At 36.0% G+C, this 17,649-nt stretch overlaps 2 protein-coding genes across 2 annotated transcripts; one reads left to right on the top strand and one right to left on the bottom strand.

Annotated features, from left to right (window-relative positions):
• Positions 1-139: 139 nt before the first annotated feature.
• rnmt (RNA guanine-7 methyltransferase) lies at positions 140-9,438 on the bottom strand. Its single transcript, XM_005816170.3, has 11 exons — positions 9,354-9,438; positions 8,212-8,345; positions 7,256-7,385; positions 6,060-6,185; positions 5,074-5,189; positions 4,814-4,995; positions 4,564-4,728; positions 3,156-3,273; positions 1,949-2,050; positions 1,579-1,612; positions 140-1,447 (listed from the first exon to the last, which is right to left on the bottom strand). Exons 2-11 carry the CDS (start codon positions 8,338-8,340, stop codon positions 1,410-1,412), a joined length of 1,140 nt encoding a protein of 379 aa, XP_005816227.2. The 5' UTR covers positions 8,341-8,345; positions 9,354-9,438; the 3' UTR covers positions 140-1,409.
• Positions 9,439-9,979: 541 nt separating this feature from the next.
• On the top strand, positions 9,980-13,241 carry LOC102235368 (gastrula zinc finger protein XlCGF57.1-like). Its single transcript, XM_005816171.3, has 2 exons — positions 9,980-10,181; positions 10,328-13,241. The coding sequence occupies exons 1-2, from the start codon at positions 10,034-10,036 to the stop codon at positions 11,554-11,556; spliced, it is 1,377 nt and encodes a 458-aa protein (XP_005816228.3). The 5' UTR covers positions 9,980-10,033; the 3' UTR covers positions 11,557-13,241.
• The last annotated feature ends 4,408 nt before the right edge of the window (positions 13,242-17,649 follow it).

Below are 17,649 nucleotides of genomic sequence, written 5' to 3'. Positions count from 1 at the left end.
CCACTAGGGGTCAGTATAATATTGGTTAAAAGCACATACTGTATATTGCTATGGCAGAACTTTGTTTCAAATTTATCTCCATAAATTAGATTATCGCTGAAAGATGATTCATTTAAGTGACTCAAAAAGTGAAATGTAATTTCTTTATGCACAAATGGTTTAATTTTTTTTTTTGTCATTTAATTATAACACCATAAACCAAGCAAAGTTCAGGAAAAACAATGTTTATAGCAAAATGTTATCTATGACAATGGAGACTGCTGCGGAACTGGCAATTCTCCAGTAGAAAATTACAAGTATATTGATGGAAAGTTGAGTGGAAGGAAAACATGGTAGACAAAATAAGTAAAAGTAGCAGAAATAACCAAGTTTCTCTTTTTAAATTTAATTACTCAAAGTGTTTGAGGATATTCTAATATATTCAGATTCACCTGGATGTAAGAAAACATGGATTTTCACCTGCCCAGCATGAAGTGAAGATGCTTCTTAAAACATTTAATATTTATTCATGATGAAAGACAATGGGAATTTAACGCTGTAACGGCTACTGATCAACAGTTGTAAACACTAAAAAGAAATTTTAAAAAATTGAGCGAAACCACACTGATGAATTAAGTGAAGTTTGTAGTTAAAAGAGGCGAAGTTTTGAATAAACACCTAAAATCTCAGACCAACTGTGAAGCACGGTGGTGGCGGTGTAATGACCTGGGGACCTAGATGCTAAATGTTCTCCAGAACCATCAAATCAAGGAAAGTAAAAAATAAAAACATATGGTTCTGTCAGGGCCCAGTCAAAGTCCAACCCTAAACGTGGTTGAAATCATGTGGTGGGACTTTAAGTAAACAGCTACGAGGTGATGCGTTGTAAAAAAAAAAAAAAAAAAAAAAGAGTTAAAATCTTACAAAATAATGTAAGAATTAAAAGTTATTAGTAAAGTTATTGCTTTTGCATGATGTGGTAAAAATGCGGCCTTGAAATTGGGTCTCTGTCTCTTTAAGAAGCTCCTGCTCTTTCAGGCACTTTGCCTTCAGCACACTGTCATATTTCTCTTATGGTGTTGACGTCGTTGTTCAGCGCAGCGTTGCGTTTAAATATTGCATCAGCTCTGTAACAAATACAACTTCAGGACTTACAATTCATCAGTTGACAATTATTGCTCTCTAAACGGTTTTTTGCTATAAGACTTTTGTGTACAACGATTCTATCCAGCATCACATGAAAAATCCGATAAATAGGACTGAACAACTGATTTAATTTTTTTTTTCCAGCTTGACTTAATTTCTCCAGCAAGTTTACACTTTTATAAAAAAAAAAAATATTCAAAAATGACAACAGAAAAAGAAACTGTACAGACACAAGCTGAGTAACAGGTGAGGTTAGTTTGTGAGGCGGAGCTTGTTTTTGAGTATCAGGACATTTTCTGAAACACGAACACCAAGTAGATACCTGCACAAAACAAAAGAGGGAGTTACAGTCATTATTCTGCTCAGACGTCACCTTCATAAAAACAACTTTGACCTTTTGTTACGTTTCTTGATCAGAAAATGTAGCACAAAATATAATATAATTGAACTTACTGGTTGCATCCCACTCAGATTTGCTCAGGGTTCCCTGTTCACACAGAAAACAGAGTTAGATCAAGCATATTGGAGGAGCTGAGAGCTGAATCAATCAATCAATCAATCAAATTTTATTTGTATAGCAAATTTCAGCAGCAAGACATTTCAAAGTGCTTTACATCATTACAAACACAGAAACACAATGCAATATAGAATCAATAATCAAAACAAAGCATTAAGTCAAGTTCCATCCATAAATTTGTAATTGATTACATTTCAAATACAATTCTAAACAGGTGGGTTTTTAGTTGAGATTTAAAAGAAGTCAGTGTTTCAGCTGTTTTACAGTTTTCTGGAAGTTTGTTCCAGAAAACTGAAGGCAACTCACCACTGGCCCTCTAACTCCAGGTCTGCCGCAGTGCTCTTTAGCATGGCAGTACTGCTCCTTGTTGTCGGTAGCCTGCTGACCTCCATCGTCACAGGGAAAGGGCTAAAACCCATCACAACGGAAACAATAGGAGAAAAAATGCAGTTAGGAAAACAAAGTCTTAACTTTTCTTTGAAAAACTGAAAACTGTATTTTTTAGAAATTATTTTCTTGTCAATGGGTTGAAAACTGTTCCATTTTTATGTCTATATATAGATCTAGTTTTCTAGAAATATTTTCATCCCATAGAAGAAAATATATCAATCATCTTTTATGCAAAACTTTTTTTCTTAATTTTAAAACGTAAAGATGGAAACAAATAGCAGATCTTTAAAAACGATTGGCAAATTTCCAGCATCAAAAACAATTTTTAAAAAAAGATACTGTAATACTTTCTTTTATATACATAAAGTATATATATATTTATATATATATATAATTTATTTTATTTCTTCCCCAGTAACTTTTCAGAAAAAAAATGTTTGCAAATTTTCTTCTGTAACATTTGTAGAAAAAAGCTCATTAAATGCAATAAGGACTTGCCGTACAAGGAGAGACACTTATTTCTGAAAAACACAAAATATAATAAAACTTATTGGTGAGGTTTCTTCATTTTCCAGTTTAAGTGGATGGAAAAAAAGCTATTTTTTCCTTTGCTCAACGAGAACAGTTTTTTCCTTCCAACAAACAAGATTTACCTTTAACTACGAATACGGGGCTTTTAATCCAGGAACCTTTTTTGAAAACAGACAAATGGCATCAGATCATCTGAATTAGCTGGATACAAATAATTTGAAACCAGGCAGGTCTCAGTCTGTGCTGGTCATGTTGCATTCAGTGTCTGACCTTTTTGGAGACTGCATGACATTTTTTATTTTTACATAAAATCTGACATTTCTGTTTGTTGCTGTTATTTGACATCCATGTACAGACTGGAAACGAGAGTCCTGCCTGAGCAGGAACTGTTTTTGTTTCTATAAATGTCTGAGGAATGTTGTTTCTCATTTTTAAAGCTAACACCAAAGAACCAGTTTAATTTGTAGAAATAAAATGTAGTTTAAAAAAAAAAAACATTCAAAGTTTTTGTCACAATTATGGGAATCATCATAGTTAGCTGAAGGTTTTCCTCTGATTTGTGTTACGATTGACAGGAGATCCACAGTTTTACCTCCAGAGCCATCATCTTCATCATGAGGCTGCGGTGACTCTCCTTTTTCACCTTTTCCTCAAAGAACTCTGAGAACCTCTGCTTCAGCACCAGGTGCATGTTGTACCGCTTCGCCATGCTGGAATGCAAGTTTGACAGTTTTTAGAGAAATCTGAAGCAACTTTTCCATGAGTAACAACTCAGCTCAAAACCGTTTCAGGGCTTTCCGTTAGAGACGTGGTACAGTCTCTGCTCAATGGGCTGAGGCGAGAAAATGAAAACGTGACGTCAGAAGACAGCTGGTCACTGATTGTCTAGGGGTTGCATGACTTTATATCTTTTAAAGTTGAGGTCAATATGAGGAAAGTTGAGTCGATGTTGACTAGTCGCTGTGATGTCATAGAAACGCAGGAGAAAGTGCCTTTCTAGTGTTTCTTCCTGCATTTCCATTTGAAGTGTGTGCAAAACTTTGTCGAGATTCTGCTACTGTCGAAACAAATCCTGCAATTTGTGCAAACTGCTCCGCCTGGACAAATCCTATCAGTAGAGATGCACCAACTAGTCAACTTTTAGGCTAGCATATTCTGTGTGTCGACTACAAACACAAAATCTTAAGTATTTTTATTCTAGTTTCTAGTGCAAATATCTTCATATACTTGAGAAAGAGACAAAACTAACTTACAAGTGACGCTTCAGCGAGAAATATGTGTTTTAAGTCAATAATTCCTTAATATAGATGAGAAAGTACTTGTTCCACCGGCAGATTATTTCACCTATAATAAGGGAAAATGTCATGTTTTAAGTAAAATTAACTGCCGGTTGCTAGGTGACAGGATGGGCTTGACTAGAGTTACTGGGTAACGGCTCAGTTCCAGTTGATTTTGAAATAAGTGAAAAAATGCCAGTGGAACTAGTACTTTCTTAATCAATATTAAGGGCATATTTACTTTAAAAAAAAGCTTGTCCGTTTTGCTGAAAAGTTACTTTTATGTTAGCTTTATCTTATTTCAGGTGTGCAAGTATATTTGCACTAGAAACTAGGCATAAAAAGTTGGTAAGATTTTGTGTTTTTGCAGTGTAGTTGACAGAATATGCTACTTTGCCTCTGCTTTATAAAATCTGTTTGGATTTTGAACGAACTGTCAACAACGAAAGCAACACAAAGTGCCGACATTTCTCTGCTTCACGGCTGATGAGAAAATTCAAAGAGAGCAAGACGGAGCGATCCAAACCGAGAAAATTCTGCGTGTCGCACAAAACCACATCCTGTCATGTTGTCATGACAACCATATTCAACTGTAATGGATCAGAGTAGAGTTTAGCTGAGCAAATACTAATGAGAAAGAAGCATTAAAAGGGAATTTAGAAGATTTAGAAAGAAAAATATATGTTTTTTCCAATGTGAATTTTAATAATAATTAAATCTTACTGTTCAAAAAGAGGAAAGTAGACGAGAAACTCCGGAACATCGACCACGCCCTCGAGGCTGAAGTGGTACTGACATCCGAACAGCGGATAGGAACCTTTGGACTCAAAGGAAACTGTGAAGACTTCGTTTCCAAACGACAGGGAGTCTGACGCCTCCAGACGTTTACTGGAAACATCAAAAAACAAACAATTAAGACAAAAACTAAATGTTATGTGTGTAGTACAGTAGATAGAGGAGTTGTTGCTCTTACACCAGCTCATAGGCGTCTGGCGTGGTTCCTATGAAGAAGCCTCCGGGTTTGAGACGCTCGCAGGCGTTTCTCAGCATCATGTCCGCCTTCTGCTCGCTCTCGAACGAGTAATGATACACAAACTGACAGCTGCAGATGTCGAACTTCAGCTCAGGGTCGTCCAGCCTCTCCGACAAAACCTCCTGCACCAGGAAAAGGGAAACTGATCTTATTACTGCTTCTATTAACATTTTCAACTAATCACGTCTGCACAGATCTACCTTCGAACAGTCGGAGGCGATAAACTGAGCGCTGAAGATTTTCTCGTTGGAATGACTTTTCCTTTTCATCTCTTCGTACCGAGTCCGGCACTGATCCACGGACACTTCTGCTATATCTGAGAAAAACAAAACAGAAACAAACTGATAAAAGTGGGAATGAGGACATCCTCGGTGAACAAAGCAACGTTACTTCAGATCCTTCCTCCAAGCCGGAAGTTAAAACATTTTAACCAAAACATTTAACCTGCTTTTATTTGCACCTTTGACACAACTTTTAAATACTCTGTCGTTTTTTATGCACATATGTTAATGCATTTAGTTCTCTAAATGCTCCTACTGGGCTGCATATTACTTTTTAACTGAATATGTTATTTTTAATAATAACTGCACAGTATTATTTTTCTAATGTTGCAAAATTCTTGTTACTTTACAGTGTCTTAATCTTGTTTTTATTTGTATTACCTTTAATTATGCAAGTTATTACTTGAACTTCGGCCAATAAAAGATATTTCTATTCTATTGCGTTTCCAGCTGATAATAATTATAATTAATAAAACAAGAGAAATATTCACACTTCAATGAATCAGAAATTGATTAAATTAATACAAGATTGATTCACAAAACTAACCACATTTTTAACCATAAACCTGCTAGGAAAGGCCTAAATAGTTAAATAAAAAAATCTGCAGAATGTGCTCATGTTTTTATTCAACTAAATCGATTGTCAGAATAATAATAGAATAATTGATTAATAAAATAATCGTTAGTTGCAGCCCTGCAGCAGCATAAACAGGATTTATTCTAAGGATTTTTACACATGTTCATTTAAAACAAAGTTAAAAGTTGTGGTGGACACAAATTTCTGTTTTCAAATGTACAGATTAAATAACTTCCCAGAGGCGAAACCACCGTGGGGAAGATTGTCTTTCCATTTTGGGACAAAAGTCAGACCAGAGGTCAGAGGTCAGTCTGTGAGGAGTGGTTACCTGCACAGACGATGTGACTGATGCCTCCTCTTCTCCACTTCAACAAGTCTCCTCCTTTCCCACAGCCGAGGTCCAACACCGACACATTCCTGCTCCCTGCTCGTTGTACCCGGTCCAGGATCTCCCCTGTTAGCGGAGAAGAAGGAAAATAAACATCCCAACGTCGGCTCCTGTGGTTTCCATGATGCAAAAGATTCAGACGGGATCCAGAAATAAATAACTCGAAGGCTAAGGACCAGGAAATTTTATGAAACAATATAAAACTGTTCTGTAAGTTTTGTCAGTGCCTAGTTAATCTAATTAGTCATGACTCCAACGGAGGTTTCTGTAAAAGATGGAATACATAAAAACAAACAGAGTCCTAATTATTATGGAAATGTGAATAAGCTTTTATTTTTTACTGGTTTTTTGTGATAAATGTTTTTGTTCAGTTAAACTAAAGCATTTTTAAAAGGGAGATTTTGGACGAGGTTGTTAGTTTTGCACATAATGTTTGAGTTCTTTACAGAAATTAAGGGGGAAACTAGGATTGGCCATTCATCATCTTGTTTATCATGATAAATTTCTTATAAGATTTTGATTTATTGTTGACGGGATAAATTCCATTTGATGTTTAAATCTTAAAACTGTCCCGATTGTTAATTTTCACTATTTTTCTCCACTGTTTTTTTAATAAAGATGCATCAACAAATAAATTTGAAAATATGATTAGATGCAGTTATTGTGTGCATTTTAGTGATAAAAGTCACATTTTATGTGACTGGTGTCCTAAATAATCGGAATACAAAAGGGCTTTTTAAGAGCACTATTTGTGTTTGTGGGGCCGCCATTGCTCTGCCATGGAGTCACAGTCCTTCAGTTACCTTAAAAAGTAAGAAATAGTTCTTATTGTTATTTTTATCACCAATACAACACTACCACAAAATATCAAGATTAAACTTCAAGTATCGCCCACCAGTGGGGGAAACACAGCAGAAAATGCTGACCTCTGGCTATTGGTTTATTAATTTTTCTTTTTCATTTACACCATAATTACATAGTTTCCAGGTTATGAATTATGGTTTAAATGGAACTCAGACAACCGATGTCTGTCTCAACTTTTCAATTAATCATCTCCAGACTGATTATATCCAACTTTATCATACTAGAGGAAGACTATTTAATTAGCCAGACAGTATTGATTATTGATCAGTTACCAATCAGAACACTCTTCAGCCAGTTGTTGAAGTTCCTCATGTAGAAGATCCTGCTTTGACTTCGAACCACCAGTCCGACTTCCTGCAGCGTGTTGTAGTGACTCGCCACCTTTTCACCATGATCGCTCACCTGGACGATCGATAATAGATCAATAACTGCTGTGGGACACTTTAACTACAAGGCATGCAATAGCCACAGAAGATTAGGGTTGAAACGATTAATGTGATTAATCGATTATTGAAATAATTGCTAACTTATTAAGTATATAGATTAATCATTAACTGGAGTATACAAACTCAGAAACAGGGAATTTGCAGATGAAAACAAAACTCAGATTAGTACTGAAGCTAAAACTGTACAATATATATATAAACATTTTAAATTTAAGATAAAAACATATTTGTTTGTAAATATGTTTAAGTCAAAACTCCTCAACTGGCAGTTTTAGCTTCACCAGGTTGAAATTCATTAAAATAATGTTACATTATTGCATTTTCATAGTCAATAAAATGTTTTTCTTATTCAAAAAGAGGCTATTTGCTGGAGAAAAACAACATATTAAGGATAGAAATTAAGCCAAAACTGTGCAAAACAACATACATTTTTTCATTTAAGAAAAAAAAAAAACATCCTTGTCTGTAATTGTTTTACCCAAAACTCTTCAAGTGGCATTTTTTATACTCACCTGATTCTAATTCACTAAAAGATTGCATTTTAGGCAGTACAACTTTTATTTTCTTATTTTAAAAAGGAATTTAATTGTTTATTTGGACTATTTAATATAATTTTAATATTGTATAAAAAGGCATAAGCAGTTAAATGTAAAATCTGTAAAATATACAAATTTTTTCATCCCATTACTTGTCTGAACAATCAATAGAATAATCGATTACCAAAATAATTGTTAGTTGATGCCCTACAGAAGATGGTGACAAGATTAAGACAGTGAGCCTACCAGCTTCTTAGTGGGTGAAGTTTCCTCCTCTTCCTCATGTCTTCTCTTCATCCCTGACTTCTGACCCAGTTCTCCTCCTCCTATGTCCTCTTCATTCGTTCCTCCCTGTTTTTGTTCTGCCTGCTCCATTATTTCTGTCAGGAATGAACACAAGTCAAACTCAAACTATGCTTAGATGCATCAACGCACCAGAATCAGACCATTACATCATTAGCTGGGCTCTGTCGGACCTCATGGCATGCTGCATTAACCCTGTCACTATAATCAATTGCGTGGTAAATTCAAATGAGCTCAATAATTTAAAATCTGATTATTAATTTATTATGTTTTAAGGTTTGGTTCGCTCCAGAGGCCTTTATTTGAAAGACGTTTGACAGGAAACAGGTAATGAGAGACAGGGAAGACATGCAGCAAATGTCGGCAGGCCGGGAATTGAACCTGCGACCACCGCCAAGAGGACTAAGGCTTCAATACGTGGGTCATGCTTTGCCCCTGCGCCGCCACAGCACCCTGTTTATTAACTTGAAGGGTAATTTTGTTTACAGAGGCATCGCAATTCATTTTATTTACGGTTTCAGTTGTGTGTGTGTTTTTTAGTCCGTGTTTTATTTGTTGTGGTTGGTTGATGCGTTTCATTTCGGACATTTGAAATATCTTCCACTTCCAGTCCTAAATGTTCCTTATTAAAAAAATCTGGTTAATAAACAGCAACTGAAAGCAAAACCTCTATTTTACCAAACAAGTATATCCTAAATAACAGAGAAAGATGATTAATACAGGATTAATACGACAAATAATGACGAAAGAAGCGAGACTGGCGGTTATTTTCATTTTATTTTCGGGTTTAGCTGAACTGCCTGGTCTTAGCGGACGTATGTAAACCTGGAGGATAATCCAGCCTGCTCTCAATCACCAGCTACTTTCATCTGCGAGCATTAGCGACCAGTAGCTAGCAAGTTCCCGCTAAACAGCTCCGTAAATGTCGGAAAAACAACATTCATGCCGCCGAAAATGAATCTCAAATAGGCGGAACTAACAACTAACACCCGTCTGATGCCAGATAGTACCAGAAACACGCACAGCGTCAAAGCTTAGCAGGCTTATTTGCGCTAAACGTTGTAAAGAGACACACATTTACTCACAGTAATCTGTAGAAACAACACATGCGCAGTAGGCAGCTTCCGGTTTTTGAACCGTTTCTTCTTCTTCTTCTTCTTCTTCTTCTTCTTCTTCTTCGTGGCTAACAACGCATCACCGCCACCCTCTGGCTTGGAGTGTGGACAGGAACGTGGGCTCGAAATAATTTGTCGTATTAATCTTAACGTTAAAAAGTTGTCATAATATATCAAGCATATATTTCCAGACATTTCCATTGGACTTTTTTTTCCGTAAATCTCTCCTGAACTGGGAAATTGCGCATATAACCACCGCACAACACGGTGTTACATTCCTGAAAAAGGAACATTTGAAGGGGGTCAGAAAGAAGAAGAGATAAGTATACAATGAGAATATGTTACTGGTACTCTTCAGTGGGGGCGATGTATCCTACTGGCTTGCAGAATGTAGGAAATATGAGACAGAGAACAACATTACCCATGAATTTACAGAGTTTTAGATAGATACGGTGGAAGAGGAAGCGAAGACTTTTTGTGGAGAATTGGTCGTGTTAAGAAGCATTTCGATGTGATTATCCTATGATCCAGAGGGTGGCGGTAATGCAACAATGTTGATGCCGACAGTCATGAAACCCCGAAGAAGAAGAATACAAGGCGGAAGACGGATGGTTTGTTTTGTCGAATGTGAGTGGCATCTGTAAAGAAAAATGTCTTCAGTGCAGCTTCAGCGAGAGCTTATCAGCGATCAATTAGCTCAGACTGAAGAAACGGTCACAGAGTTTAAAGAAATTGTTATCAAGTCCGAGGAAGAGATGGATTTTACCCGGACATCCCAGATAGTTTTAAACCGAAAAGGTACGAAACGCCAGCGTTTGGATGAATATATCAAATGATCTGTTTACACTCCTGAGTTTTCAGGTGTGCGTATATGTTGATTTCTGTCTTAAACGATTTCTTCGATAAAGTTAACAATTCCTATTTTTATCGGTTTTATTGTCCAGACCTCCTGGAGCATAACCTTATTAAGGAGGAGCCATGTAAACAGGAGAGGAGCTTCACTCCGGACCAGGAGGAGTTGGAGCCTCTGCAGGTGAAGCAAGAAGATGAAAAGACAGAATGTCAGCAAATAAAAGAAGAGCAGGAGGAGTTAGATTATTTGCAGATAAAAGTGGAAGAGGACGAAGTTTACTACAGTCAGGGCGAAGAACAGCTTGCACTGAAACAGGAGGCTGATGCTTATTATGAGCAAACATATCAAACTGAACCAGAACCAAACAGGACTCAAGTCATCTTTCAGGAAGCTGCTGAAGCTGAGAACCAAAATCAGGAAAGAAGCAATGATAACAACTTTGGAGCGAAAAGAGATGAAGAGAAGAAACATAAGAGGCACCAGAAAGCCAGACAGCATGGTGACAGTTCAAAGCAAAAAGGTCATGAAAACCTTCCTCAAAGTAGTGACTTGACTAAAAAGACATGTGAGAGGCCAGTCTCAAGTCGGAAACGTTTCAGCCGAAAAGATAAATTAAATCGTCACATGTCAGACCACACAGGTGAGAAACCTCTTCTATGCGTGAACTGTGGAAAAGGTTTCAGTTGTAATAGTGACCTAACTGTTCACATGAGAGTTCATACAGGCGAAAAGCCATTTCTGTGCGTCAAGTGTGGAAGAAGTTTCAGTAGAAGAAGTAATCTAACTGTTCACATGAAAGCTCACACAGGTGAAAAGCAATTCCAATGCATTACATGTGGCAAACATTTCATTTCAAAAGGTTCTTTGATTATTCACGTGAGAAGGCACACAGGTGAGAAGCCTTTCCAATGTAAGACCTGTGGAAAACGGTTTGTTGATCAATATTCTGTGAATCTTCACATGAGGAGTCACTCGGTGTTGAAGCCTTATATTTGCGTGAACTGTGGAAAAAGTTTTGCTCAGAAACAGAATTTAACAAGTCACATGATGATTCACACAGGTGAAAAGCCTTTTTCATGTGTGACCTGCGGAAAATGTTTCAGTCAAAAAGGTATTTTAACTCGTCACATGCTGATTCACACAGGCGAGAGGCCTTTTCAGTGTCTGACTTGTGGAAAAGGTTTCAATCAAAAATGTAGCTTAACTGATCACATGACGATTCACACAGGTGAGAAGCCTTTTTCATGCTCAGCTTGTGGAAAAGGTTTCAGTCGGAGACATGCTTTAACTAAGCACATGAAAAGCCATGTGCTTAGTTAAATAAAATCTACTCTAGTCCAAGTCATTTAAAACACACATGAGTAAAAGGTACTTGGTTACCTTGTAATAACTTTTTAAGAAAACATTACCTAAATGCGTCATTTAGGAAGGAAAACTAGTCATAATTTGAGCAGTATTTTTTCATGTATGATGTTAAAGTTCACTGTAAAATCATTCGGGTAAAAACCAGAATAAAAGGAGGAATTTCTTGTCTATGAACTGGAGAAATTGTTTCAACTAAATATGGAAAGTAACACTTCCCTCAGGAACTCACACAGATTAAAGAACTCTAACTTTTCTAGTTTGTGGAAAAGATCAACTGTGATCATTTGATGGTTCATAAACCTCATAGACCAGAAGTTGTAATAACATGATTGTTGTAAAATTATCTGATTTTGGTGGGACTTGGACATTTCCAGTAAAAAATCTGCAGTTTGCGGTTACCCATACAATTGATACACAAGTGTGATAGTTTTGTTTTTAAAGTGAGATTGAAATTGATTCTGTCGTTTATTTGACATTTTAATAACTTATTTAGAAGCTAATTCACTCTTACATTCATTGATTGTTTTTGATTGTACAAATGATCTGTGGTTGTCTTCAATAACTGGGGTTGCCTTTCTTTTTGGTATTCCAGTTTTTCTCGGTCACTTTGGTGCCTTTCTTGAATCATTGTTTACATTTACAAAACAGGAAGTGCATTTCTCAAAACAATTTGTACAAACAGTTAAGATTGCCAGCAATAGCCAGTTAAAATCCTTAGTTTATCTCTCAAAAGTAAATATTTGTGTCAATGAATATGTCTGTGCCCCAGAATGTCAAGTCATTGTTTCGTTGTGTATGGATACGAGTCTAATTGATTAGTCATGTTGTGAATATAACATTGTACTCTGCAGGGATGTTCTGCTGTAAACTATGGTTAAAGTTTTGATGTCATGTTGTAAACTGTTAAAGGAGACCAGTGGCGAGAGACTGGACAAGATTCACATTTATGATTTTTCTGTAATGTGTTCCCAGACCGTGTCATTGTGATACAGAAAGCAGAACACAAAGAAAAATAATAGAAATAGGAACATAAGGCAGAATTACATGCTGAGATAAATTACATTTTTGTTTAGTCTCCTACCTCCTATCCTTGCTATTTAACTTTTCATAACAGGAAAACTGGTTAATTTAATGCTTCACACGTTTGTCTTTGTTGAAGAAAGTCAGGATTCACCTGGGAGCAAATTAATAGTTCAGGACAGAAAATAAGTCTCATTAAGTCTCATTGTACAAAAATATACTTGACACATGACATTTTGCATGCTAACACTTATAACATAAAGTTACACTTAAATGTTGTAGAGGTGGAGACAATTCAACAAAGACCCATGTAATACATTTTGATCAAAATAAAGAAAAAGGCAGGAAATAGTTTACAATCATTTGCAACGTGTTCACAGAACTGAGAAAATGTTTTTTTTTAATGTATACAGGAGGTGCAGTGATTTGGAGGTTGAAGAAGTAGTTTTGAGAATTTCAGTTCTGCTCTGAGAAATGCTCCACAGCAACTGAGAAAAACTGCTGCTCTTTTGCCTCAGCTATTTTTTAGAGTACTTTTACTTTTTAAAGTTGAAACAATATTTTTTGTGTGTATGTAAATGGATATATGTTTGATTACAGGAGTAATTAAAGTATATAAATTCTTTTGAGAGAGAAAGATTTGTTTGTTTATTTATCACCCTGTATTTAAACCCAGTAGATGGCAGCAATGCACCTGTGCGCTCTTTCTCAAAGTTCTGTCTAAAGCTACACTGTGCAATTCTTGGCCCATTTTGAGTAAATTTTTATTTAATGCAATTTTTGGGGGTGGAATCAGCATGAGTTTTTGCTCAACATTATTGTTTTTTTTTTTATAGTATTGAAGATTTAACACCTCAAGACAAGAGGCATCAAAGTTGACAATGTTTTTTTAACAACTTCACAGCTTCATATTAATTACAGATTGACAGTACAGTATTGAGATATTTATTTATGACTATAAATAGAGTAGAAACAATTAGTTTACGTACACGAAATGAAATAAAAACACATACTCACTGTTCAAAGTGAAATCAGATCAAAATTCTATTGTTTTAAACGAATAAAAATAAGGCTATAAAAAGTCAATGTTGATATAAACTTCAATTTGTTCAATAGGAAGTTTAAAGCATAATTACACAAAGCAGTGGCAACTACAGAAGAATAATGCATCAAAAAGGGACAGCCGATGGATAAGAGATAATTATGTGCAGAATTAAAATTTCTTACTATTACTTTTTAATATGGGGAAGAATCCTATATATTCATATTTGGTGTATTGTTCAAGAAACTGTGAAAAATGTTAGCGGGATGTAGGAACGTACGAGTGTTTTCTCTAAAACAATGTCTTTGTTTGAGCTTCAAGGCATGAGCGGTTCCCTGCTGCTGAAGAAACATTTACAGAGTTAAAAAAAAAAATTGTCAAGTTCAAGGAAGAGATGGATGATCAGGATTTCTCCCGGACTCCCCAGATAATCTTACACCGAATAGGTAGGAACCACCAGCGTTTGGATGCAGGTTAAATTCTTAATGTCTGCACCTTTCTGTATGAGGATCATTTTAATAAATGTTCTTTACCTGTATAAATGTTTTGTTAACAGAAAAATAAACGCAGAGATCACAATTACAAGGGTTTATTTGTGTAAAGAGAAAATGGAACCATGGAGCTAGTGCTGCGTCAGCGTTCTAGGTAAAGCTGCAGTATGAAACATATAGAAAATTTGCTCTTTACATATTTTTTTAAAATTATCACAGTATAATGTAAGATAGATAATATTTAAAAAAAAAAAAAAAAAAAACTTCTTTGCCTTCCCCCTGCTGTCATCTGCAAACGTACACTGCTCCCTCAGAACCAATCACGACCAGGACGAGGATCTGACGAAAGCTGTCAATCATTCTTGTGGAGGCGCTGCTCACAACCTCCCCCTTTCTCTCTGCCACAGAGCCCGAGACTCCTAAACCCCAGACACTCCCCCAAACCAGCAACAATGTCTCACATGACAATCCAATTCTCAGGATCTGGCTAATATGTACCTAAATCCAAATTATGTTATTTTACCACCAGACAAAAATAAACCTATAAAAAGTTAAGGTTAATATAAAATTACATTTGTTCAAATTTGGGGGTTAAAGTATAATTTTCAGGGAACATATAAAAGAGTAGCAAAGACACAGGAATAATGCAACAAAACTAAATTTTTTGTATAATATGTTGGAGCTAAAGAGGAACAATCCTTGCATAGCTTCAATTATTACAACTAAAAACTAGCGATCAGGCCAGAAATCTGAGTGTAGTGATGGACTCTGACCTGAACCTTCAGAGCCACATAAAGACAGTTACAAAGTTGGGCTTCTATCACCTGAAGAACATTTCCAGAATTAGAGGATTAATGTCTCAACAAGACCTAGAGAAGCTCATCCATGCGTTTATCTTCAGTCGCACTGATGAATTTATACTTCATTGTACAGAAGCTTCAGGAAGCAATTTCAGTTGTAGAAAAATGGTCATATAAATGGGGTTTTAAACTTTATGTAGAGAAAACTAAAATCATGTTTTTTACAAAGAAAAGAGTTGATGAAAAAATTAACTTAAAATGGTATGGTCAGGATTTGGAAAGAGTTAAACAGTTTAAATTTCTTGGGATGTGGTTTGATGAAAGAATGACATGAGGTGAGCACATTAAAAAAAATCGATATATGTAGGAAGGCATTAAATATAATGAGGTGTTTAGTTGGAACAGAGTGGGGAGCTGATAAAAATTCATTAAAAGCAATTTATATGGGTTTAATTAGGTCAATCTTGGATTATGGATGTAGTAGTTTATAACTCAGCAGCAGATACAAACCTCCATAGGTTAAATATTATTCAACATCAGGCTTTAAGAATATGTACTGGTGCTTTTAAAACATCTTCAGCAGCAGCATTACTGGTTGAAATGGGAGGAATGCCTCGTAAAGTTAGAAAGGATCAATTATCTTTAAATTACTGGTCAAACTTACAGGGACAAAGAAATGATCATCCAACATTAGAGGAGCTTAGACCTGGATGGGAAAAGGAAAATAAACAGTTAAAGAGCTTTGGCTGGATAATAAACTCTAAAGTTAATGAAATCCATTTAAATCAGTTAGATATATGTCAGACAGTTCCATTACCCGCAGGGCCACCTTGGATACTTCCTGATGCTGAAGTTGATTTTTCATTATTAGAAAAGAAGAACACAGATAAATATCACATTATGAATAAATATATAGTACAAGAATACTTAAATAAATATTATAACTATATACAAATATACACAGATGCAGCTAATAGGGTAGGGATAGCATTTATTGTGCCACAGTTTCAAATTAAGGTAGGGAAAAGGATTAGTGATGGAGTATCGGTGTATACAGGAGAAATGCTAGCTTTGCTTTTAGCAGTTCAATGGGTGGAAGAGGTCAGACCATTAAAATCTATCATTTGCTCAGATTCTAGTTCTTCATTTGTCAGAAAGTAGACCAGATATATTAATTGAAATACAACAAACACTTTACAGAATCAACATGATGGGGCCAACAGTAAATTTTGTATGGGTTCCAGCACATCACAGGATTAAGGGGAATGAAATGGCAGACAGGATGGCTAAGGAGAGTACCAATCAGGTACATTAACTTTAATGTTAGTTTTACTATAACAGAAATAAAGGGTATAATTAAACAGAAAACAAAAGAGAGGTGGCAAAGGTTATGGGTAGAAGAAAAGAAAGGAAGGTGGTTTTTATAAAATCCAAAACAGAATTGGACAAATGAGAAGAACAGAAAGAAACAGGAGAGAAGAGATAATTATTCTACTACTTAGAATTGGACACACTGGACTAAATAGATCACTATTTTTGATAGGGAAACATCAGGCAGGGAAATGTGACTGTGGGGAAGATGAGACATTGGAGCATGTTATTCTAAGTTGCAGGAATTATCTGTTGCAGAGAAACAAGTTAATAAGAAACCTTAGTAATATGAAAATGAAATTTGATATTGTTGATTTACTGCAAAAGGACTCGGGAAGCAGATTATATCAGACTATGTTTGATTTTTTTTAAACAGAGTGAGTTACATAATAGGATGTAGGGTTTTGTTTTTTTGTTTTATTTTTTGTCAAGTGGTCCACACTCCTTACCAATTGGTGGCGGTAATGCTCACCCAACGTTTTTTGCCAACCACCAATAAATTTCAAGAAGAAGAAGAAGAAAAAGAAGGATCGGAGCTAGCGAGGGAGGGTGTTGGCCGACGAGCGGAACACAACAAACAAAGAAGGCGGTAGGAGCTGATTTGGTGGATCACATAAGCTGTGCATTGACTGTAGTAGCATGGCTTCTACATCAGGAGGAAATAGTGGAAAGGAAATGGAGTGGATGATATCGAGGTCAGCAAAAATGAAAAGAGCAATCAGAAAGAGGCATGAAAGGGCAAGAAGTTGGTCGGATGAAAGTGAGCCAGGAGCGGAAGGCAGTAAAAGGACAAAAATAAATCAAAGAGTGAGTTCACGGGAACAAGATAACAGTAAATCAGAAGTGGAATACAAAGTTGTGGTAGAATTTCAGCATGAAAGGGGTTATATTCATCCGATAAAGATAACCAAAGCAATAGAGGAAGAGATAGGGAAAATTAAAACGGCCAGAATCATGAACAACAGAAAAGTGATAATTCAAGCTATCAGTGAGGCACAACAACAGAAGATAATCAAAATGAAAACTCTGATGGGAGAAGGAATTAAATCATATATACCAGGTTATATGGCAAGGTTGAGAGGAGTAATTTCAGGAGTTCCACTTGAAATGACAATGGAGGAGGTGAAGAATGAAATCAAAGGAGGGAAGATAACAAATGCCATCAGGATTAAAAGTAGAAGAGAAGGGGAACTCAAAGATACTATGGCTGTGATATTACAGTTTGAAAACAAAATGTCAGAAAATATTCAGCTAGGATTCATGAACTATAAAGTTAGAGAGTACATCCCGAAACCGCTCAGATGTTTTACCTGTCAAAGAATGG

The sequence above is a fragment of the Xiphophorus maculatus genome, chromosome 13, assembly GCF_002775205.1.
Source record: "Xiphophorus maculatus strain JP 163 A chromosome 13, X_maculatus-5.0-male, whole genome shotgun sequence".
Lineage (NCBI taxonomy): Eukaryota > Metazoa > Chordata > Actinopteri > Cyprinodontiformes > Poeciliidae > Xiphophorus > Xiphophorus maculatus.
Note: the sequence above shows the minus strand (reverse complement) of the source record. Positions and strands in the feature narration are given on the sequence as shown.

What these genes read in the sequence shown, in the direction of transcription:
- rnmt (XM_005816170.3), bottom strand. Translation starts at nt 8,340, where the DNA reads ATGGAGCAGGCAGAACAAAAACAGGGAGGAACGAATGAAGAGGACATA. An exon ending in CTTCACCCACTAAGAAGCTG is followed by an intron (nt 7,386 to 8,211) that starts GTAGGCTCACTG and finishes TCGATCGTCCAG; the next exon opens with GTGAGCGATCATGGTGAAAA. An exon ending in TGAAGATGATGGCTCTGGAG is followed by an intron (nt 2,051 to 3,155) that starts GTAAAACTGTGG and finishes GATGGGTTTTAG; the next exon opens with CCCTTTCCCTGTGACGATGG.
- LOC102235368 (XM_005816171.3), top strand. Translation starts at nt 10,034, where the DNA reads ATGTCTTCAGTGCAGCTTCAGCGAGAGCTTATCAGCGATCAATTAGCT. An exon ending in GATAGTTTTAAACCGAAAAG is followed by an intron (nt 10,182 to 10,327) that starts GTACGAAACGCC and finishes TTTATTGTCCAG; the next exon opens with ACCTCCTGGAGCATAACCTT.